The following is a 23,067-nucleotide window of genomic DNA, read 5'->3' as shown; positions in this document are numbered from 1 at the left end:
TAAAAGTGGGAAGCAGTCTCTGGTAACCAAACTTCTGTTTGTTTTCTGTTGTGTCAGCGCAGGTGTCACAGCCTTTGCCTGTGCAGGAAGAGGTATAATAATTCCTGCTGCTGGTGGAATTGATTTTGTCACGTTTCATTCAACCTTTTGTCTGCCCAACCCCTCACATTCCAGAGGAAAGGAGAGGGCCATGACCATCTTGGAGCCCAGGTCAGATGAGCCAGGACACGGCAGAGCTGCTGCTTCACTGAGCTCTCTGCTGGGCTTGTCATGGAGCACTCAGTGCATCTTCTGATGTCAAACCTGACTGGGTTCAGAAGTTACTTGCAGAGCAGTAACATCACATTACTTCTTATTCCCTTTCTGTGAATGTCCACTCTCTGCTGTAGGGCAAAGCAAAATAACATTTCTCAAACTTGAAACATCTCATTGAAAGTTTCTAACTTGAAACATCTCATTTCAAGCTCTGGCAGTGAATTGAGATAGTACCAAATTTCCTCTTATCTTTTATTTACTTCTGAAACTAACTCTGCTTTGAGAAGAGCCCCCAGGTCCCACTTGTTTTCTGGTTAGCTTCTTAGTCAATTCACTCTGGAATTCTGCACTTTTTTTATTCTTTTAGTCTTCAGAGTTGCTCTTAAAATAATCTAGGTCTGAAACTTAAATATCACTTAGAATGAATGGTGAGAATAGTTACCTAGTACAGTCCTACAGAACAACAGAAACTCTACCAGCTCTCTGTTTTCAGGTTTTGATATGCTATTTCAGATTTTATTCCATAGAGACAACATTCTGCAGGTTAATACCATGCAGCCAGGGAGTTTTAAATATTAGTTTATCTAATAAAACACCCTTGCTTAGTACTTTAAAGCAAGTGCTTCAAGCAGGTGTCAATGGATATTTCTAGATCAGATCATTTTCACATCAGAGATAGTAGGAGACATTTTCATTCTGCAGTCTTAGTTCACTTTGGGTTTTGGAAAGTGTTTATTCAGAAATACTCAATTTATTGTAGTGCTTCAGCACTCAGAAAAGCATAGAAGTGCCATAACCCCTATCTGTATGGATGGCAATTTGCCAAAGGTAAATGAACCTGTATTCCCAAGCCTGAAGCTAACAGTTTTGTGCTCATTCTACTTCTATTTCATCTGAGAACCAAGCTGGCAATTCGTGAACCCAGTAACCAGTCAATAAGTTTTAATATGCCAAGTACTAGACTGGAAACTCCTCTTTTGTCCTGCATGCCACTTGGAAGACCTGAGATGTGCATTCTGGCCTTGAAATCCATCCAAGAACATTTTCCAAATGAGTTTTTTTAACTCCTTTTCCTTCTCACTTTGCTACTTCCTTTCCCTTGCTACGGGACTTCAGCAGGCATTTGATAGATATTCAATAAATGGAAAGAAAAAACAAAGGCAATTAATACTTTACCTGCTCAACCAGAGAAACACATTTTGGTGTGTCAAATGTTTGGTAATAAAAGGGACTCTCCTCCATGGCTGTTGGACAGGATTGCTTTTGTAACAATTGACTTGTGAACCACATGGGTTCAAAAAAGAATTTTTTTAAACAAATCCAGAGCTATGACCTTCCCCTCCCTAAAAAGACAAAGTTGAATATACCAGCTTATATTTTCAATCCCAAAATGTTTTGTTTTGGCTTGTTTATCTTGAGAGCAGGTAAAAGCCATACCAGTGTCTAATGTCTCTGATTGTCTGCAGACAGCTCCCTGCTGACGACTTTTGGGGTCATTTTTAGCGCCCTGAAGACGTGCGGTGCGCGGTATCGCTACTTGAGCACAGCCGTGGCCAGCTGGCTGGACCATGCCAAGGAAAACCACGGTGGTCAGTACAGTGAGACCCAGGTGGAAGGCACCAAGTCACTCACCAGACTCTTCCCCTTGTTCGCTTTCCAGATCCTGTACAGAACGTGCGTTATGCAGGTGGGTACGCGGCTTTGGAACAAAAAGCTTGATATAGACTCTGACACGTGCTTAATATTATCTCTCTAGGTGGTTTTCTCCTAAATGTTGTTTTGCCAGCTGAGCAGCCTTGCATAGCTTTAATTGCCTAAGGATATACCTTGCTGCAGCCTCTGAACTCCTCAAATAATAAAAATTGACTTGGTCAAGGCTCATTAAGAAGCTTTTGTGAGTGCTTGCTACTTCTTTCTAGGAACCTTTTTACTGGCTGAACCATCTTGTGTGAGAGCCCTGTTCTCCCCATGACGCCATGTCATCAACACTGAGACTCAGGCTGATTAAAATGGAATTTTCCAATTTCCTGAGTGTTCCCTCACTTTTGGGGAGAAGTAGAAAAATCTTTATTTGCTGTTTTGGTTGCATTTTTCTCCGACTGTTTTGACAGGATCTTGTGGCTGTTGTACCTACAGTGGAAGTGGGTGGGTTTCCATTTGTGGAGAGCAGCAGCCCCTCTGTCGGGCTGTGAGGTTCTTTTCACTTCTGCAAAAGTAAATGTGTCAAGAAACTCCTTAAGCTGACGTGATTCCTTCAGATTCCTTTGTCTGGGTGATCCTGAAGAAGCAGGAGTTGGAGGGTTCCCCTTTGGCAACTGGAATGACAAGTTTGCCTTGGAAATTCGTTTTCACTCATTGGTGTTTAAATGTTGCTTAAGGAAGTTCTTACAAATATGTGGCATATCCTGCTCCATTGGCACTTCCTCATGCCATCATTCCATGTTTCCATCCATCTGCCTCATTCTTTCTCCTCTTCCCTCCCCAATTCCTTCCCTCCCCCCAGAAGCACAAAAAATCCCAAACAAACAAAAAAAAAAACCCTGTTCAAAACCAACAATCACACCTACATGACCAAGGTTATGCATTAGTGACTATATGAAAATTAAACAGATATTATCACTTATCAAGTTTATTATAAAGTATTTCTCTAGAAAATATAGGTGTCTTTCCACTGCTGAAATAATTTAATCCTTTGGCAGAATTTCCAATATGTTTAGGGCTCTTTCTCAAACTCAGAGATAGTTCAGTATCTTTTTTGTAAAGATTAATAGCATTTTCTTCAAATTATTAAGTTAACAGCTTTCAGTGCCTGTGATTCATGTCGATGATATTTTAATTCCTATTAAGAAGTCAATTTTTATTTGTAATAGGCCTTGGAAATGAGGAACCAACAAAATTTGACTTAGTTCTAAACATACATAGTTTTGTTTCTATTTATTCTCCCTTTTACAATTTGTATTTCCTTTTGAAGGAGGAATGTAGGTGAAAAATATTTTGTGTATTGGAGTAATTCTTTAGCATGGACTCGTGGTGGGCAGGGTTGACTATAACCATTGATGAGAAACCCTACACAGCTCAGTTAACAATTATACATTAATTATCAGACTGATAAAAAGCAGTAATATTCTACCTGAGTTTGAAATCACTGATTTTATTGAAGAGTGTGCAGAATGCTGCTGGAATCTAGAACTCAGTAAAAACAGATACAGGGTAAAAATATCCAGTTCTAGGTTAAGTTCTGTCATGTCTGTAATCTGTGATTTGCTCAAGTTGGAGTTTTCCAGTTTGTAAAATAGTGTGGATCATGGCTCTCTGCTGCACATGAAATTAGTTAATCAAGCTTTCTCAAAAAAAAAAATCCCCAGACAAACAAGCAAAAAAACCCACTGAAAAATCTGTAAATCTGTTGGCAAAAGCCATCAGGATTTTGATTTTACACTTTTTTATAAACTCAACAGCTCTTCTGCATAGCCTCACACAAGCAGGAGGGATTATTTTCTTTTGTAGTGAGAGTCTCACAAATCTACTTAATTGTGTTCCCTGTTGACTGCCACTGGGAGGTTCCTCATCTGCTTCTTTTTGTCTTTGGTTTTCAGCTCCCCCAGGTAAAAGGAAGTCCTTTTTAGTTGCTCTGACTGTGAGTTGCATTAGGCTGGTTCTAAGGCTGTACCCAAATCTTCATTCCCTGTAGCTTTTAAAGTGCTCCTACCCTGAGCACACAACCATAAATCCAAAATCAGTCTGTACCTTGCAATTCTAAAATCAAATCACTCTGCATTTTGTCCTTTTGAGATTGTTCTGTTACACACTGGGTGAAGTGACTGAAGTTTTGGGTGGAATTATTCAGTATATTGGCTGATGGCTCTAATTAGGGGTGATCAAACAAACTTTTAGACTGTTGCTTAATTTGTTAAATGTAGGAGAAAATCTTATAAAAGGGAAATGTTCTGGCAGAGAACAATATTGCCACTATCTGAAGGGCTTTCTTCATGAATGCCCATTCTTTTTTGCTAGCAGGTATTTGGTTTAATGTGACTTCTTCAGAAGGAAAAACTTGGAGAAGTTTCCAAATACAGTGAAAATCTTATCCATGGATTGTGGTTTTATCCTTCAATACAGATCCCTTCAGGATATTATCTCCAAACCATGAATTCCAACTTGCACTTCAGTGGATTTGTCTTGCCAGTTGCAGCAATGAACGTGATCAGCATCGTGCCCCTACTGATTCTTGTTCCTGTTTTGGAGTGCATTAACTCATGGCTCTTTAGCTCCAAGGACACTGGACACTCTCCAACAATTTACATTGGTATGTAAAAAATGTGTATTTATGCAGCTTTAATATTCTTGTTTAATATTCTTTCTGTTTTTGAAAGAGAAATTTCAGTGTGATGGATGATCCCAGACAATTATATCTGACTATAAATGTTAATATGGACTTGTTTTGGGACGATGCTCAGAAGTAAATATGTTTCAAAGGAATTATTGAAAAAAAGTCCTGAAAACACAAGATACTGAAAAAAAAGTATAGGTTTTGTGTAGGACAGACTCCTCTGACCAATAAAAATTCTGAGGCACACTCACAAATAACTAGGAGTTATCCCATGGAATAGGTATTGGAGAGAAGAATATTAACTATTTATGCCTGAGAATTACTTTCACTTGGTTACCTTCTATATGTTTGTTTATCCATTAGCTTTTGGAAAGTTAATTTACAATCCAAGTCTTTTTAAGAAATTAAAGATTTCTTCAGTTAGTTGCTCTCTGATACTGGAGAAATATGCTGCTCAAAATGATGATTTTGGATTCTGATAACTCAGGAATAAAAGCTTTGTTTTTCTGTGTTTTTTTTTATGCTGTAAGTGCATTATTGTTAGGACTGCAGCTCATAAGAGGGAAATTGTATTACCATTAGAACAGTTTCTTCCAGACTCTGCAGTGGCATCATAAATGAAATAAAAGTATCTAGGCTAATTCTGTATGTACAATAGGTTTTTTTTTAGAATGGATAAACAAAAAACATTCAGAAATCTATGCAAAGCAAATGGGTGTGTATCACTGGCTGCTGTTCCCATTGAACAGGCTGAATATTTCACAGGTGGAAGGTTACTTGGAGAGCTACAGCCTTCCTCCCCAACCACTAGAGTTTTCATTAGAATGGCTAATAGAAGGTAATTGTTCAAGTGTTTGGTATTTTCATTATTAAAATCTGTATTGTATCCTCAGTCACAGCACAAAGGGATCTCCAAAGGTGAAGGGTTACCTCTTTCTCACAGAAAGTGGTAAAAGTTTTCCCTGCTGTAGATTGGCACTTGTTCCAGAGAAGTTCATAGCCTAGGAGGAATGATAACTTCAATAAGAGTTGGGCTGCCTTCTCTTAAGACCAATGTGGTTTCTTTTATTTATTTTTTTTTAATTGCCTTCAAAACTCTTATGTTCTAGGATCTGGAAGGCTCCTCTGCAATGCTCTTCAGATGTCAGCTCCATGTAGTAGCAACAGCAAAGCAGTTTCCATTCTGTATCCATTTAAAATTATTCCCTTTCATAGAAACTCTCATTAAAGTTCCTACATTTTTTATCTTCCAGTCTGCATCGCAAACCTCAGATGAAAATATTTATAAACCGCTATTTTCTCAGTGTGCTGCTATTAATTCAGTGCCCCATGGCAGGCAGCACAGTGAGCACTGACACACAGAGAGGTATTAATCTGACTAAATTAGCCTAATTAAGAGTGTTATTAAGTTTTATACAAACCAGAAGCATATAACACAGCAGGTTGCAATTAGCCTAGTTTTTAAAATAACATCTGCATTAAAACACAAAAAGCACATTCAGATAATCATTTTCCTTTAAACCACGGAAATTTCAAGTTAGTATTAATGTATTATCCTGTTATGTTGAACAGCAGTGGAATATATGCAGTGGTTTATTCTTAATAGGTTCATTTATCAAAATAGCCTCCTGTTAGGGTTATAAACTACCTGAGGCATAAAAATACCTGTGAGTACAGGCAATGGCTTTAGATATCCAAGTATATGACTGCACCTGCAAGTGTGGTAGACCTCTAAGTGCCAATATTTTTGCCAACAGTTAATTAGGTTCTCAATTATTTTCAGCAGCAAAATTGGAAGTATAAATAGGCAGTTGGTGTTAAGCCAGCCTATAACTATATTTTAATTCAACTCCTGTAAGAAGAAGAAATTTAAATAGTTTTCTGGAAATTTTCAGCAAGAATAACAGTTTTCAAGGATGAACCATATTAGACAACTGAAATATCTGATTGCTCTGTATTAAGGGTCTACATAAAAACTGTAATTTGTTTCTCTCTCCATAATTGTTGGTTTATTCATAAAGGTCCAATACAACCTTAGTCTCTGGATAATATAAAGAACCTTGTCCCAGAATCACCCCTAAATATTACTGAAATAGCTTGTTCTCCTGTGAAACCAAAGCCTCAGACACCCATTCCAAGCCCCTCATTTTAAAGAGGACTGAAGGGAGAAGAATAAAGATGAAAACCTAATCTCCAAGTCTCTTGGTTTCTTCCCCTGCCACATGAAATCTTGAGAAAAAAAAGTTGAAATTTTTGGGCACCCAGAGGTTACTTTTTCAGAAATGCATTGGCTTTTAGCAAAGGAAAATGCTTCAAGTTTGTTGTACTGGTAGGAATACTGAACTGCTGGGGGCTTCTTTAGTACCAACATAATTTTTCACTAGGAGAACTCTTGCTTTGGATGACTACAAGAAGCTCCTTGAGGGCTTTATACCTGGCTTTGATAAGGTGCATTGGCCAGAAAACGCTGTTGAATTCCCTCCTGTCATCAATTTTCAAGCAATAATTCATTGATATTCTCATTAAGCACTAGAGGAGCCTAAACAGCAAAACAGCTTCCAAAAAGCTCAGGTTGGGCAGGGGAGGTAGGATATTTAAAGATGTGAACACACAAGAAAACTATGCTAGAGGAAGGGTGTGAGAGTTTGGTGCTGAGGGAAGAAACACAACAAGGCTAGGAGTTAATCATCTCTGCTCTCCTAACACTAAAAAAGACAAAGTGTATGTATGTAATAAATATAATATACAAAAACAAAAGCTTTTGGCTGTTTATGTCCATTCTAGTATGTGTAGCAATTACCAGTCATGAAGGTTTGGTCCAAGCATTTGAGCCAAAACTGTCAAAAGAGACCAAATTCTCCTCCCATTATGACTTAGAAATGCTGGCAAATCAGAATTTTAGTCAAAATCAATGAGAGCTCAAACCATGAGAAGTATGGATAATTCAGATTTACTTGGAAACTTTGCTTTCTTTGTGGTTTTCTTTTCTGAGAGGATACAACAATTTAATGCTGCCAACAACAAAAAATATAAAATGACATATTTTAATAGTATCCTCTGTGCAATGAGTGAAGTGTGTAGTTATAACACATCTGAGTTTTGGAAGAATTTCCTGCTGCCTGGTAGTTTTGTTCATACCTTTTCTCTTGTATTATCTGGAAGGACATTTCCTTCTTTCTTTTCTCCTTCCTTTTCTCCCTCAATCTTCAAAAAATAGTAAAAAATTATTTGTGACTTTGGTTTTCAGAAAAGTTTTTCCTCTCTCTTTTATTCTGAACTCTGTCTCTGGGCTGAGCTGTTGTCCTTTTTGCCATACACACATAGCAAGCACTCTTTACTCATGTTTAGGTGTTCAGAAAAAGTGATTTGGGGTGGGGGTAGGAAGCTTCTTTTGCTTTTCCTAGGAGTTTGCCTCACTCTAAACACGTGGTGGTCCTGTAACTACAATTTTGGTGAGTGCTCTCTGTGCTCTTTACCCAGTTGTAGGTCACTTATGTGCTGCACTTTCCGTGATGGTTGCTGGCTTCTGTGAAATGCACCGAAAGCACTTCCCTCAGGTGGAGCAGACTTTCTCTGAGGAGGTTCTCCTGGTCTCCTCCATGCCTTGCTTCCACTTGGCTCCTCAGTACATCCTGCTTGGAGTGGCTGAAGCCTTGGTAACTCCCTCCTGTAAGTAAAAGCAAATAGGTGTCCTGATTCTCAGGGAGCTATATCAGCTTCCTAAAAATAATTACTGTCATCTGATATTTTATCCCTGGCTCTCTTCCACGGGCTTAATGAGCAGAGATCTGTGCTTTACCTGCTTCAGAGAAGCGTGATTTGTCTTGCTGGCTGTAACTCAGGATGAGCAGTGATGTTCCAGATTAACTGGAAGGAGGGAGCACAGTCCAGTCAGGTCCCTGGGGGCACAATCCCCTCTTTGGTGTTGAAGCTGAAGCAGCTGCAGGCAGGGGCCTGGCTGGATGAGCTCACAAGGCCCCTTCTGACCAGAACTCTCCTGTGATGATTTTATTGAGATGGGTGGAATAAAAATGCATGTGAGAGCTGAGCTGTGGTTGTACTCTGTGACCACCTTAAAGGCCACAGTCAAAGCAAGGTGAAGCAATTTAATACCTTTTCTTTTTGGTCCCAGCTAATAGAATTATTACATGTTTTTCACTGGCACAGAGCATATGTGGGCAGGTAACAGTGACAGGTTAACCTAGAGAATGGTGTAGGCAGCTGCAAGGTTTTTGTGAGTGCTCCAATCAGGAGCCATGAGATCCTCCACAGATCATCACATCACAGCTTGTGACATGGAGCCAGAGATAAACACTCCTGTTTTTCAGAGCTCAGCTTGTGCCTGCCATCCACACATTTTGTAGTCATACTCTTGATTGTGAGTCTGAACCTCTTCTGCTTTCTGTAATTTACTTTTCTTTGTCTACACTGACATTTTTAAGGCTTATTTTCTTCTGAGGAGCATTCAGAGTGCTTACCAGTGTTTTACCTTGCAGAGATTTTTTTTTAAAGAAAAAGTATTATAAAAATAATCTAAGTAACATTCAGTTAGAGACACAGGTAAAGTAATTGACTGGCTGATCTCTGCAGGTATTTAATTCTATGGGTTGAATGTCTCTTGTTCCAGTACAACCCCAGAAATGTTCAGGTTTTTATTTAAGAGCAGGAAATAACTTCATTGTCTCAGCTTCATTCTTATACTCTGAGACTACTGAGAGCTGTGGGTCACAGTCTGTCACTAAAAAGGTAATTTTCCCTAGTTTTAAATACTTAGCACTTCCATAATGCCTCTTCATCTGATAGCTCTCAAGTACTTAACTGCGACAGGTTTCCTAGGCAGGTAATTTGGTTTCTAGGTTACAGGCTAAGTGTAACTGAAAACTGTGACCCTCTCTGTTTAGCTTAACAAAAAAAAGGTTAGGAGGTGACTTGCTTACAGTCTTCTCATGCAAAAGCATGAGAAGGATATTGCTGGTAGAGTAAGGCCTTTTAATCTAGCACAATGGGACACAACTGGAGTCCAATGACTGGAAGATTACATTAGCCTTTAGAAAAGAAATAAAACTCCATTTTAGGTGTTTTCTTCCCTTTTTTTTTAAGATCTTTTTTAAAGGATTGTGGTTAGAATTTCTTAGGAAGAAAAGCTGTCCTTCCCCATTTAGGCAGAGATTAAACATCCTGCTTAGAGCTGCAGTGAGAGGTGTGATTTAAGACCCCAGCTAAATTGGGACTAAGTCTGGAGACCTGCAGGTAAAAAGCTAGAGGGAGGTGCCTAAAATAGGATGTGGCTGTAGCTGATGGGGAAGAAGGCCTCCATTTGTTTGCCCACAAATTGGTGTCTGGCCCTGTTTGTCACGGAGTGTCTTGGCTGTGCAGGCAGGACAAGCAGGTTCTCTGCAGCTCTCCCAGCTGCTGCTGGAGAAGAGCCTGGTTTTCCCCCAGGTCTTGCTCTGTATCAGGTGGCTGAGGTCTCCTGAATCCTCTCCAGCAGCCCTCAAGCTCTGCATTCAGGCTTCTGAGCTGAGCTCTGGATTTCTACTTCAATTTGGACTGAATTGCTGTTCAGGAACCCTTTGGTGAATCCCAGTGGATGTCAGTGGCAGCCTAAGCCTTGCAGAGTTGTCTCACCCTTCCTGACATTTCACTGCCTTTCTTATGCAGAAGGTCAAATTCAATTATTATAATAATTTACTGGACCTGAAAGTTCCAATCCAAGCTGAAGAGGTAAATGGTCACTCTTTTAAGCAGGGAGAAGAAGGGAGATATCTCATTTCTGAAGAGCTTGGTTAGGGAGGTTAAATTTGGCACATTGAACTCTTTGTCTTCATTAGGACCTCTCTTATTGAAGTTGTTCATCCTGGAAAAGAGAAGGCTTCAAGGTGACCTAATTATGTCATTTCAGTACCTGGCAAGAGTTTACAGATTATTTACAAGGGCATGTAGTGACAGGACAAAGGAGAACAGCTTCAGACTGAGAGTAGGTTTAGATTAGATATCAGGAGGAGATTGTTTACTGTGAGGGTGGTGAGGCTCTGGCACAGCTTACCCAGAGGATCTGTGACTCCCCTTTCCCTGGCAGCGCTCGAGGCCAGGTTGGGCTCTCAATAGCTTTATTTAGTGAAAGGTTTCTTTGCCCATAGCAGTGAGGCTGGAACTGGCTGACCTTTAAAAGTCCCTTTCAGCCCAAGCTATTCTATAATTTGGTCCCTGTTATTTAGAACAGTGTTTATATAACATACTTCACTATCTTCTTGATAGGAGTTTTGAATAATTATCTGCTTCAGGTGGCACGAGCATCTCTTAGAGTAATATCTGCCCCTAAGGAAGTCTTAAAAATAAAATAAAACAACAGCACTGCTCTCCTTCACAGTGCTACAAAGTTCTCACTAGCCTTTGGCAGGCTGAATTTGCAACCCTAGCTTGGTTTAAACCAGGAATCTGCAGCTCTGTTAGTGAGAGGATATATTGGGGCTGGCTTTGGCCACTGATGAAATGCAGCAGTCTCCAGGGGGAAATGCAGCAGCTGTTTAATAGCTCCCAGCAGCACCGTGGGGAAAGGGAGGCTTGTGGCAGGCTATTGAAACAGCAGGGGTAATTTGGGTAAGTAGGATGCAATTACCCAGCCTGAATTTGACCAAGATGCATGTTTTGTGCCCCTGCTATTAGAAGGGAGGAACAACCAGAAACTTTTAAGCATTCTGGTGTCTCAAGTTAGCTGTACAATGCTTCAGACTGTTGATCTACAGATGGTGTCCCAGGCTCACCTGCTTTCTTTTGCCCTCAGGCTTCTGGTGAATGAGGAAGAAAACACTGTCTGTGGTATTTTTTTTAATATGTTTTCAAAGCTCCAATTTGGACATCCAAATTAAAAATGGGGAACGATGGTGATTGCAAAGTTTCATTTGTATTCAGAGGTGTTTCAGCAGCTCAGCATCCAAATAGGATCCTCTGCTGGCGAGTTTTTCAAGCTGGAGGTCATTCTAATTCAACTAATAAAGCAGGTGGGGAGACTGAGCTTGGGAGAAAAAGTGTGGAGGAGAACTCAAGGAGCGAAATTAGGAAACAAAAGTTTTTGAAGATGGGTGAAAATTGCACAAAAAGAACAGCAATCATGAAGTCTTGCTGTTACAGCCAAATTACAGCTGGTGGGATTATTTATAGTCATCCATGCTACAGCAGCATGCTACAGATTCCCCCCTCCACCAAAGCTGTTGCTGCTTCTTGTTTAGCCTTCTGGCAAGAAAGTGAAGAATGAGGTCTTAAAAATGAGCCAGGGAGCCTGGGGGTTGCACTCCAGGGAATGGGAGCATTGTCCAGCCCAAAGGTAAAGCAAGCTAACTGTCCAAATGAAGGCAGAGTTCTAGATTTTGGAATTATTTCCTAATGGCTGTGTTGCACTGGCTCTGAGGTAGAAGTTCCTGCTGCTCTGCAGTTAATATCACATCCATTGTCTTCATGCTCACTGACTGTGCTGGTGTTTCTCTGCTCTTTGCTCATGCCTGAGGCTTTAAAAGGTGTGAGCAAATGTCTGGGTGAAAGATCTGTCTGTACTTGTGGAATATGGGGAGCTGTATGTGGGTAGTTTATTACAGATATTCATTTAAGCAGTTTGGATAATGCTTTGTTATAGGGTACATATTAACATGTTATAGGGTACATCTGATTGCTCTTCTGCAGCAAGTACATTCTCTATATAAAATACATAAATTCACTAATAGTGATGCTTTAATTTTTTTTTCTGTTTTATCTATGTTCTACCATCATTTAACTCTTCCTTCTGTTTCACTTTTTTGACTTAATTTTAACTAGTAACTGTGTCTGCTTTCTTCCTAAGGTTCCTTACTTTCATTCCAGCTCGTGCCTGAAAGAATGAGAGGGATTTCCATGCATTTTTTAGCTCTCTTTAATGGAGCTGGCTGCTTTATGGGAGCTCTCTTTGTTCAGACAGCCCACACAGGCACTCAAGGTAAGAGTATGCTCATGATGGGTGTTCCTGAGCAGTTTTCTAATATTATTGATCTGGAGAATCAGGCAGCAGAATTAAAAGGGATGCCAAAGTTTTATTGATTTGCTCTCACAATTAAGATGGAATTAAGATAGGAAATAGCCTTCCAGCTGTATTCATCCAATTTTAATGAGTCATCTTAGTTTTGATAGTCAGAGTAATTAGAGGATGGCATCTTGCAGGAAGTCCTCCTGTCCAATCTCTGTTCTTCTGTTCTGGAAGACTGAAAATAAATTGGCTAGGAAGCACCTTTCTGTGCTCCTGGAGAAGTACACTCATGTTATTCACACTTACATGGAAGTTATTCCACTTACATGGAAGCCTCTGGCCTCGAGAGCAAGATCTGCTTTAAAGGATGGAGAATATTCCTTCCTGTCTGTCCCAGGGTTGGAGGGAACAGGAGGCTGGCTCGAGGGTTTCAAAGCCGTCTGGGCACCTCACTCTCCTGGAATCAGTGGTTCCCTCTGACCTTGCCCAGCTTTTGGAAGAGACAGATTCTGTGACAATCCAGTCTCACTGTGGGCTTGCCCTTTGGCAGATGAATGCTGCAATTCCCAGAAACCTTCCTGTTTCAAAGGAGTTACTGCAGGTTCAGTTGAGGTGTATTTAGTGGAAGCTCTGCAGTTGTTCCTGGGTTACTGACTTTCAAGATAAGCCAGGAACTTCTTAAAGTCATTTTCTCTTTGCTAATGAATCTGTGTTCAGATTCAGATACAAAACAGACTTGTTTCACAAGTAAATTTAACAAGTAAAGAGCTTGAGTTCTCGAACTGAGGGACAGGGATCCATCCCTTTGTTCACAAATTTGAAATAGTCTTGCTTGCTGAAGGAATATTTCTAAAGATGCCACCAACAAGCTCTGGTGGAACTGTCACAGGGAGCTGTTCTTTAGAGACCACAGCTAATACATTGCACCACTGCAATTGCCACAGCTGCAGGATGTTGTAACAGCTTAGGGTTAAAGTTCTGGGCTCTTCTCTTTCCTATGTAAAGAATCATGTCATTTAAAAACAAGCAGAAGTGGGTGTCTTGAAAGTGTGACAAGAAATTTTTATTCCTACTCGCAAGATCTGAACAAACAAATGATGCTTTGACACGCAGTCCTGTTTTCAAGTTAAAAATTCAATTAAAATTTTATGACAAGGTATAAAACATCACCTGGAGATGAGTAAAAAGCAGGAATGTTTACACAAATGAATCAGGCAAAGAACTATTAAACACCAAGCTATCCAGTGTGGAGAACTGAGCTCCTTGAATATCCCCCAGTGGAAAATGTTTTTCATTATTGTGAGTTCAGTGTAATATGGGGTAAATGAAACAAACAGTTTAAGACAGACTGTGTTGATGATTTTTTTCTTTCCCCTCCAAAGTATGGAAACTATTAATTTTTATGAGATTGAAATACTTGTTAAAACTGACATATTTTACTGCAACTTGACTTTGGAAATAATTAAATAATTGCAAAATAATTAAGCATAATGTCAGCACCAAAATATTTTGCCTGTGTTGTGTCACTGTTATGTAATTAATTTCTTTACAGAGTATTTCTGTAGTCTGTGGTAGAGGATACCAATTTTTGCACTTGATTTGCAATTCAGTAGATTTTTGTCTGGTTTTCTATCAAGGTGATTCATCCTTTTTCCGTGAGTCTGTACGAAATCATTTAATTGATTCAAAAAAGCAAACGTTCTTTTCTTGCCAAAAATACTGTTTTAACAGAGATATTGTGACTTTTTTATCCTGGCTGAGACCAAAAAGGCTGAACTCTGAATTCTCCACAGACTGCAGTTACCACATCCTAACCCCTTTCGCTCAGGATTCTTGAGCAAACTGAAAAGTTTCCTGGCTAAAATATTCCTCACTCTTAGAAAGTTGGGTGGCAAACTTCTCAACTTAGCTTTTCTTTATTTCTTTTTCCGAAGCTGTAACTTATGTCTTTGTTTAACTTTGTCAGACCTGCTGTTCCTGTAGGTGGAATTGACTGCACCATTATCCTGAGCAGAAGTCACTCTGAAATTTCCAAGGGAATCAGTGACAGTCTGTAGTCAGATGAAGGTGCTGTAATGGGAATGACTACTGCTAAGCAGCAAAAGTCCTCTGCAAAACTTCAAAAGCTTCAGGGAAAATAAAGTGAAAAATGCTTAGTGATTGCTCTGCTGCTTTAGCTAGAAGAGTGTTAGAGATTACTTGCCCTATTAATATGTAAACAACATATTAGTGGGCTCTCACTTTTTATTTTTATTTATTTTTATTTTTAAAAATAATTGGGATCTCGCTGGGTATCTCTTTCCCTGTGTTCCTTGCTTGAATAAGATTAATAATTCCAAGTTACCACCATTCACTCAATTCACAGCTTGCAAATGATGCTGATATTCCTGAAAGTTCATTTGTGTTATAACACTCCTCTGCTCATGCCAGCCTGTTCTCCTGCTGACTCCTAGGTCAGAGTAGGTTTAGGATCAGACTTTTGTAGGTGGGGATACACTATAGCAAAACAAAAAATGCATTTTAGGCTCAGTTTTGGTTTCCTCCTAATTTGGTAGGAAATGTTATGCACACAATTTTTTTGTTCCATCTGTATTTCTTCCAACTGTGCTTCTTACAGTGGACTTTGATGCTCATAACAATCAGAAAAATAATATTTTTTAAAATTTATTAAAACCTAATGGTTGCCTAATGAACCCCTTAAAGATGATTGCTGTAAGGAACAAATTTGTGGCCTCTCAAGTCAAATTAGAGTCCAATGACACAAATTAAGCTTTTTCTAATTTTATTTTTTTTTTAGATCTGTTCAAAGAGCTTGTAAATATTCAGTGCCTGGACAATTTATGAAACTGGGAGTAAAGCAAACCAACCAGAACTCTTCTTTTTTCCTTTCTTAAAAAAAGGCTCAGCTAATTTACTAATTTATTTATGTTGGAAGAGCAAGCTCTTTCTCTTTTGCTGCAAGAGAGGCTAGTGTTGATGAAATGGTTCTGTAAGATTTAACAAGGCTTAGTGAGTGACTCTTGGGCTATGAATGTTTTTGTCTTGTCCCATGATTCTTGTTTCACTAAAACCTGAGCCAAGACTATTTCTGGTTCTCCCATCTCTGAGCAGTGAGCCCATGTTTTCCATGTTCCTGCAGTGAAGTAGATCCTCCACTGAGGATTTTGAAGTGTTGAAGCACAGAGGGTGTTGACAAAATTTAAACGTTTTTATCTCCTACTTTATGTCGCTCGTTTAGAATTTTATTTGGGTTTTTATTGGCAAAGTTGATCAGATATCAGTCACAGTCAAAGCTGCATTAATCATTTTTAACGCATCTATGGAGGATGGTGTGAATATGATAAAATAAGACTTTTTTTAAAAAATCTGACGAGTGCAAACAGATGATGGGTGACAGTGATATTTTCAGTACAAGCTGGGAAACTGCTTTCTTTTGGATCTCTTACCTCTCCTAACATTTTAACGGAAGAAGATGCAAGACAAAACCTGTCCTCTTATGCCAATCATTTCAGAATATATTTCTCCAAAAATATTAATATAAATATGAAAGAAGGAAATCAAAATTCAAAAAAAAAAGGTCAGAGGAAGGAAACTGTCCCAGACACAGTTTTCCTGCTTGTATTTAGAGAATTGCTAGGGGGGGTTGTGATTTGAGTTTGGGTTTTTTTGAATTTTGTTTTAGGTAGGGTTTTTTGGTTCTTTTTATCATTTTAGTCTTGTGTGATTCTAAATACCAAAGATGATAAAGCTAAAGGATATTTCTTGCAGTCCAGATGGTGGTGGCCACTGGTGCCTACTTAGCTAATGGGGATTAGAGGCAGAGTGAGACTTTAATTTGGATATGATTAAACACTGAATATATGCCCACTAAGTTGATGGAAATGAAGGAAGGCATTACAAACCTTTTTTTTTTTTTAAATAAGGATTAATTTTTCTCTACAATCACAGCATAACTTGCAGGATAGCTGCAAAATTGCAGGATTGGTACAGGATAGAGTAACTCCTGGCATGTGACTTTCTTGTTTTTTCTTCAAGGTTTTCCCCATAATAAAATAGGACAGTGTTATTCAGTGAAAAATCCCTGTGCAACTTCCCCTTGAGCCCTCTGAGGGTGCCACCACAGCAGCAGATTTGTTGTGTGGGCTAGTATTTGTCAAAGACTGGCCCTTTTCAGGTTTTGTTCAATGGCTGGAACTGCCAGCAGCTCCTTGCTGTCAGTCACCCACCAGAAACAGCCCAGGAAAGTTTTTGTCCTTATAGCTGTCCTAATCAATCTCTGCTTCACCTCCAGCTCTGCCTGTTTTGGTAGGATGTGTTGTTTCCTCTTGGTATTGTAAATTATTCCTTCTTCTTGAACTAACTGAGCAATTTTGATGCAAAAGTGATAAGAATCCCAAATATGACTGAAAGTTTCCCAGGTACTTCATTTCCATGATTGTAGAGCAGACTTGAGGAACCAGCTCTGCCTAGGCTTCATTTTCTAACTTGTTCTAAATTTTACCATAAAATACATAACCAATCCACCTCTAACCAGCAGAGAAAGTCTATTTAAAATAATGCACCTAAAGGAAACTTCTGTTTCTTTGTGGTGATTCATGCTGCTAAGTGTTTCTATTGTTGGAATAAAAATGGAAATCAGGAGCTTGTTGAGGAAAGTTAATTCCCAGTGAGTGAATTATCTGTGTGACAAACCAACCTTGTAATTGCCACTTCTGTTGGCAATCTCCACAGAAAAGTAAAGGAGGCACAGAGCCCAAAGGCAGTATCTTTTGGGGAAAAGTGAATAGTTAGCATGTTGTATGCTGAGGCAAGGATGGGAAAGGGCTGGACTCTGGAATCACAGCAGTGCCCAATTCCAGCAAAACCGAAAAACTGGCCCAGGAGGGAGTCCCTGAAGTTCATGGCTAAGAGCAATATCCTGAGAGAATGAACCCCAAAGGCAGTCAGTGGAGGGTGCTGGAGTCTGCAGACAGCTTGTGGGAGGTGTTAGTGGGGTCAGGGGGTGAGAGCATCTAAAGGGAGTTTTGGTGCCTGAAACAAGTGGGTGAAGTTTAGCTCTGTTGACTCTTCTCTCAAGACTTCCTGCAACCACAGGGGAGGATTCTCTGTCAAGTGAGTATAAATAGATGTAAATGTAGTCCAGGTTTATCCCCTGTTTCATGGGGGGAAAACAAAAATTAAAAGGAAAAGTAATGAAAGAAAAAAAGTGAGAAGTAATTTTTTTTTTTTGGCTGAAAGTAGGAAATGGTTGTATTAATTTTTGCCGCATCCACTGATGAAAATGTGTACTGGAAGGATTATAGTCTGGATATCCCTAGGACTGCTGCCATCCTTGTCCCTCTGTAGAGGAAAACCTACCCCTAACAAACTTTGTCCCTCTCTGAGAGGAAAAGGAAGCCTCGATCCTACATCCTGCTCTGGACAGAGCAGCAAACTTGAGAGAAAAAGTTTGGCAGCTGGAGCCTCACCATACCCTGTCTGATTTTGTCCCTGCCTGTGCTGTGGATCATTTGGATTCTCCAAAGGCTCTCTGTCATTATCCTGGCCTCACTGTTTAAACACCAGCTCCTAAAAGAAGCAGGGAGGAGACAGAGCAAGGATCTTTGACCCAGGCCATGGAGGAGGCCCATGGTGAAGTGGGAGTAGAATCCAGATCTGCTTGCCAGGCTGCCATCCCACCCTCACAGAACCAACCAGCCCCAGTTTCAGTGGCTTTTTCTGGTGCCTTTATCAGTGGTAAGACAGAGAATGGTGCAAGTGGACCTTTGAAACACAGAAGCCATAAAACCATTTTTATTAACTTTTTCAGTATATTTTTTTTTCTGTTCAGTTTGCACTGTAAATGCCATTCGATTAGGAAGCTCCTGCTGCTGCTGTAGTTAGCCCAGCCAAGGTGAATAACCTAGCAGACAGTGTGAACTCTGCTTTGACAAGCTGCAGTGCAGGCTCCAGTGCATGATTTCCCTTTCATCACATCCACATGCTCTGTCTCTGCTTTCTAGTGGCCCCTGGGGGATGCAGATTGAAAAACTACCTGATTGTGAATGATGACAGTAAAAGTTTATAAGCTACTAAAATGAAGTTACAGCACCTAGGAGCTCAGTCAGCTTACAGTGTTAGATGATAGGTTTTTAAACCTGGCTCTGAGATAAGGCTACAAAAGGAAGGGAGCAGGCAGAGGTGTGGTGGGTGCTGCTCTGTGACAAGCAAAAAGGGTAACATGGGCTGGAGGGAACTGCGGAGGACCTTAGGAAAAACTGATGGCAGTTGTTCTGTCAGTCCCAGGAGAGCTAAAGGCAACAGCTCTGAAAAGAAATGTGTTTATAGCTCTAAGATGTGGAGAAAAAAAAGAGAAAAATGTAAATATATGAATGTGTGTTTGGCAGGGTGTAATCCCTTGGCTGGTGTCTCTCCCGTGCTGTGGAACTGCCCTTGGTCTCTAATCAGAAAAATGTGAACAATCTAAGGATGGCAATCAGTGTGTAAAAGTGGCATTAGGGGCCAAAAAATGTGTGAAGGCCATCAGGATTTTACAATACAGCTGTGGTAAGAAGGCTGGTTATCCTTCTTTCCCCATTAGCTCACTCAAGGGGGGAAGAGCCACACTGTTTACATGGGCAGGATTCGATACCAGACTTTCATGAAGCAGAGAAAGGTGGCTTTGGACACACTGATGCTGGCATAGTTCACATCAAGGCTATGCTTTTAATCTAAATCTCCTAGTAATCTCTGATTTGCATCACAGAATGGTCTTGGAGCGTGAAAACAACTGATTTTTTTTTTTAGAGAGGACTAAACAAGAAAAAAAATAAGCTCATGACTGATATGTTCCAGCTGTTAATGGGAACTGCTCTGATGTGAACCCCCCTGGGCTGTGGAGTGTGGACATCACATTCTCAGCACCAGCTGTTTCACACTCTGCATTTCTTCATTAATTGCTAATGAAGACAGTCTATCTGCCTCCTTCAAAGGCAATAAATATCCTGGATTCCCAAATCAGGTACATGGTCATTGCAGCACTGCTTAGGTCTCTGATATTCTGTAACTTCTGGATAATCTGGAACTTTTTTTTTTCACCTTGGTTCAATGGTTTTGCTGAAGTTGATTATGGCATTTCAGGTACTGATTGTCTTCAGTTATAGACTGACTGGGGCTGGCTTTATTTTTAACCATTTTGATTTCTTTGATGGTTAATTGTCACCTGAGCTTGTTTGCAGGCTGGTTGCAGTGAACAGTGCTGAAAGCAGTGCAGCCACAAACTGGAGAGTGCACAGGAATACACAGGGAAGTCTCTGTGAGCATGGAGGTGTGCTGTCCTCTGCTAAATGAAGTGCCAAAATGGCCCAGACACTATTGCCAAAAACCTTGGTTGGAAAAGGTCTGATCTGTGTAAATAAACACTAAATGAAAGAAAAGGACACCTTACAGGCTCATGGCTAAAAGCAGCTGTAAAGAAAGGCAAAGTAAAATGTCAGATGGTATCTTGGCATTGGAGCACCATCCAAGGCACTGAGTGAATGCTTTTAATAATTTGAGTTTCAAAAATATTTTTTAATTGTTTACATGAAAAAGAGACTCTTCAAAGCATGAGAGATACAAGAAAGGATTTCTACAGCCCACCTTAAGTCTAGCTCTTCCTAAAATTTTCACAGTTGACTTTGATTTAGCACAGGGCAGTACAGATGGAAGATGCTCCAGTCTTTACAGCAGTAGCTGTGCAGGATTAGGTTTTCCAGTGCACTTCAGATTTATTAGGGAAGTTCTGTAGTTTCTTTAGATACCTCTTGCCTGTCTGCAAAGCAAGAGTGGGCTTAAAAACCCCCAAGGATGTTGTGAGAATGAAATCTGTATCAACAGCTACTGGGGGGGTCAGAGAACCTGCAGGGAATTGTGTCTCACTCTGAGTTATCTTCGTGTCTTCCACACGAGCCACGTCTCCTGCTGCAAGGCAAACTAATTCTGCTGCAAATGTCTGCTCCACCAGGCAACTGGTTCCCACACTTGCTGCATGAAGGGAAATTGGAGAGATTCTTCTTCTTCTTGGCTTCCTTAATGATGGTGAACACCCTGGGGTTCTGGACCATTGCACACAGGTAAGTGTGAGGAAATGAAAACATGATGTTTCATTTGTAGGTGCAGGTAGAAATTCTTGTAAAACCTGTGGACTAGAGCGCAATAAAGAATCGGTAGCGATAGATGATATGTGGAGAGAGATTTCACAGCAGAAATAGCTAAAAAAAGCTAAAACAAACTGATGTCATTAACCTTGAATAGTTAAAGGGTCTTATTAATATAAAAAAAATCTCTAAAGAAAGAAGAGCATTGTATTCCTTCTAGAAGGGTGTGAATAGGTTGGCATGGAGTTTAGATGGGCACACAGCTATAGTGGCCATGGAGCTGACCTCCACTGCCCTTGGTTTTGTACCCATTTGTAGAAAGCTCTCCCAGTGAGCTGTATGGGGCAGAGGGGGTGGTGAGACAGCAGCACTGCTGCAGGAATGCAGCAGCTGCAACAGAACAACCCCCAAATATTTTCTGATACTCTACTGAGCGTGGGAGGAAAGAAACCTCCTGCTGGAGACAAGAGAATTTCTCAGCCCACTCACAAGAAGCAATTTTTATGCCACCTATAAAGCCTAGGTTTAATCCCTGCATTTTGCCTGTAAAATGCAAGGAGCTCACAACTCCAGGACATGGAATCCCAGTGAATTTTCTATTGACAGTACTATAAGTAACCCTTGGAGTCAAGAAGAGGGAGGGATGGGTGAAGTGAAAGTGGGTCTTGGGATTGGGAGGCAGCCCTGTGGAAATCCTTCACAGCCTTGACGAGGCAGGGATGTGATGATGAGAGCAACAGGAAACTTCCAAGGGTGGTGCACTCATAGAACTCTTGACAAAAAAAAAATGTATTTTCTATTACATATAGCACCGAAGTTTAGCATCTTGTTGGTTATTCCAACGTGATTCTGTTCTCTTAAATGTGAACTGGATCACAAGTAAAAACATTTCTCCTGTGTGTACTTTGTAGTCCTCATATGGGGTTTTATTCTTCTGTAAATTGAAATTCTCATTTGTGACATTTACTGCTGAAAATGAAAAGATTTTACTTGTCAAAATGTTGCCATAAAATTGGTTTAAACTAAAAAATAAAAATAAATTTTGCACCACAGCCTAACATTTTTATTAAGGAATCTGTTGAACTCTAATTTTCCTAAAAATAGAAAACATTTTAAAAAGTTTATTTCACTTCAGAACCAAGGTATTTTATTTTTCAATAATACAAGTTTTGACTTACTAGAAAGACATTATTTTGAAATCAATTGTAATTTGTTTCATTTTTTGATGAATAAGAATTCTGAGTGAGGAGGGAAAAAGTTCAGATAAACACTGATTTAGGCAGAGGGGGAAAACAGTCTTTAAAACTTGGAATAACTAAAAATACACTAGAATTTCTCTGAGGGGGAAAAAAAGCATGTTAATTATTAAAAAAAAAAATTTAAGAGCACAGTACAGGTATTATTAACATCTGCACCCAGTTTGATTCTTCTCATCCTGAAATTCTGAAAGGTTGTAGGAAAATCTGTATTTGCATTTTCCTACTTTTTTGGCTGCCTTGAAATCCAGGATTCAGAAGGCACTGCAACTTCAAAAGTATTGTGTATAAACAGTGGGTTTGCCTTTTAAAGGATGATTATTTTGTTGTTTTCTTTCTGTATCATCTCCCCCAGATACAACAATCTGCATGAGGATTGCACCAATGAATTCAGAAGAATTCTTCCTGGAGAAAAACTTTTGAAGCATGAAAAAGCCATCAAGCATTATAATGCTGTCCTGGAAAGGTCTCCCATTTTGTCTCCTGTGGAGAAAACCTGATAAAATTTCACCCTCATTTGACTAAATTTTGATTTTTTTTATCCACCAGCTGTCTAATGATAAATTACCTACCACACATAAGTGGAGCTATGTCCTGGTATCCATGAATTATCTGATGAATAATAATGTTATTTATAAGTTGACAAAATAGTATTCTTCATAGGATTTGGCCTTGAAGGAGGCTGCACTGTCATAATTCACACTGAAGCCAAGGAGAGCTCACTGCTTGCCACATCTGATGGAGAGAAGCTTTTAATCTTAATATGGAAATAGGTATCCACATATATTTGTACTTAGGAGTGGTCAAAAGTTAATAAACCTGCAGACATTTGCTTAGAAAGTTACTTTGTGGTAGTATAATTTACAAGTGATTTTGCAATCTGGAATTAGGTGTTGATATTTGCAGTGGTGGGAGCCTTGTGAGCTGCTCTTGGCTCTTGCTGATCTCCTCCCCAGCCTCCAGCCAGGTGCTGCAAGGTCCTGTCAGTGAAATGGACACAAACATATCCACCTTCTTCACAAATTGCCCTGAGATCTACCTAAAACATGCTGGAAGGAAGATAACAGCCATCAGTCCACGAGGTGTGGCATGAAACCTTGGTGCTTGAGGCACCCA

The 23,067-nt window shown here is 39.8% G+C and overlaps 1 protein-coding gene across 1 annotated transcript in view; it reads left to right on the top strand.

The window, feature by feature from the left end:
* The window catches only part of SLC15A5 (solute carrier family 15 member 5), a 31,658-nt gene extending 8,867 nt beyond the window's left edge, over positions 1-22,791 (top strand). The window contains exons 5-10 of the mRNA XM_014256007.2: positions 1,722-1,942; positions 4,375-4,561; positions 8,066-8,254; positions 12,420-12,551; positions 20,563-20,671; positions 22,307-22,791. Coding sequence (XP_014111482.2) covers positions 1,722-1,942; positions 4,375-4,561; positions 8,066-8,254; positions 12,420-12,551; positions 20,563-20,671; positions 22,307-22,451 — 983 coding nt within the window. The 3' untranslated portion in view covers positions 22,452-22,791. The remainder of the gene's footprint in view (positions 1-1,721; positions 1,943-4,374; positions 4,562-8,065; positions 8,255-12,419; positions 12,552-20,562; positions 20,672-22,306) is intronic.
* Positions 22,792-23,067: the final 276 nt, after the last annotated feature.

Source organism: Pseudopodoces humilis, chromosome 5, assembly GCF_049639895.1.
Source record: "Pseudopodoces humilis isolate 2021_Gansu_Grassland_sample_001 chromosome 5, ASM4963989v1, whole genome shotgun sequence".
Lineage (NCBI taxonomy): Eukaryota > Metazoa > Chordata > Aves > Passeriformes > Paridae > Pseudopodoces > Pseudopodoces humilis.
Note: the sequence above shows the minus strand (reverse complement) of the source record. Positions and strands in the feature narration are given on the sequence as shown.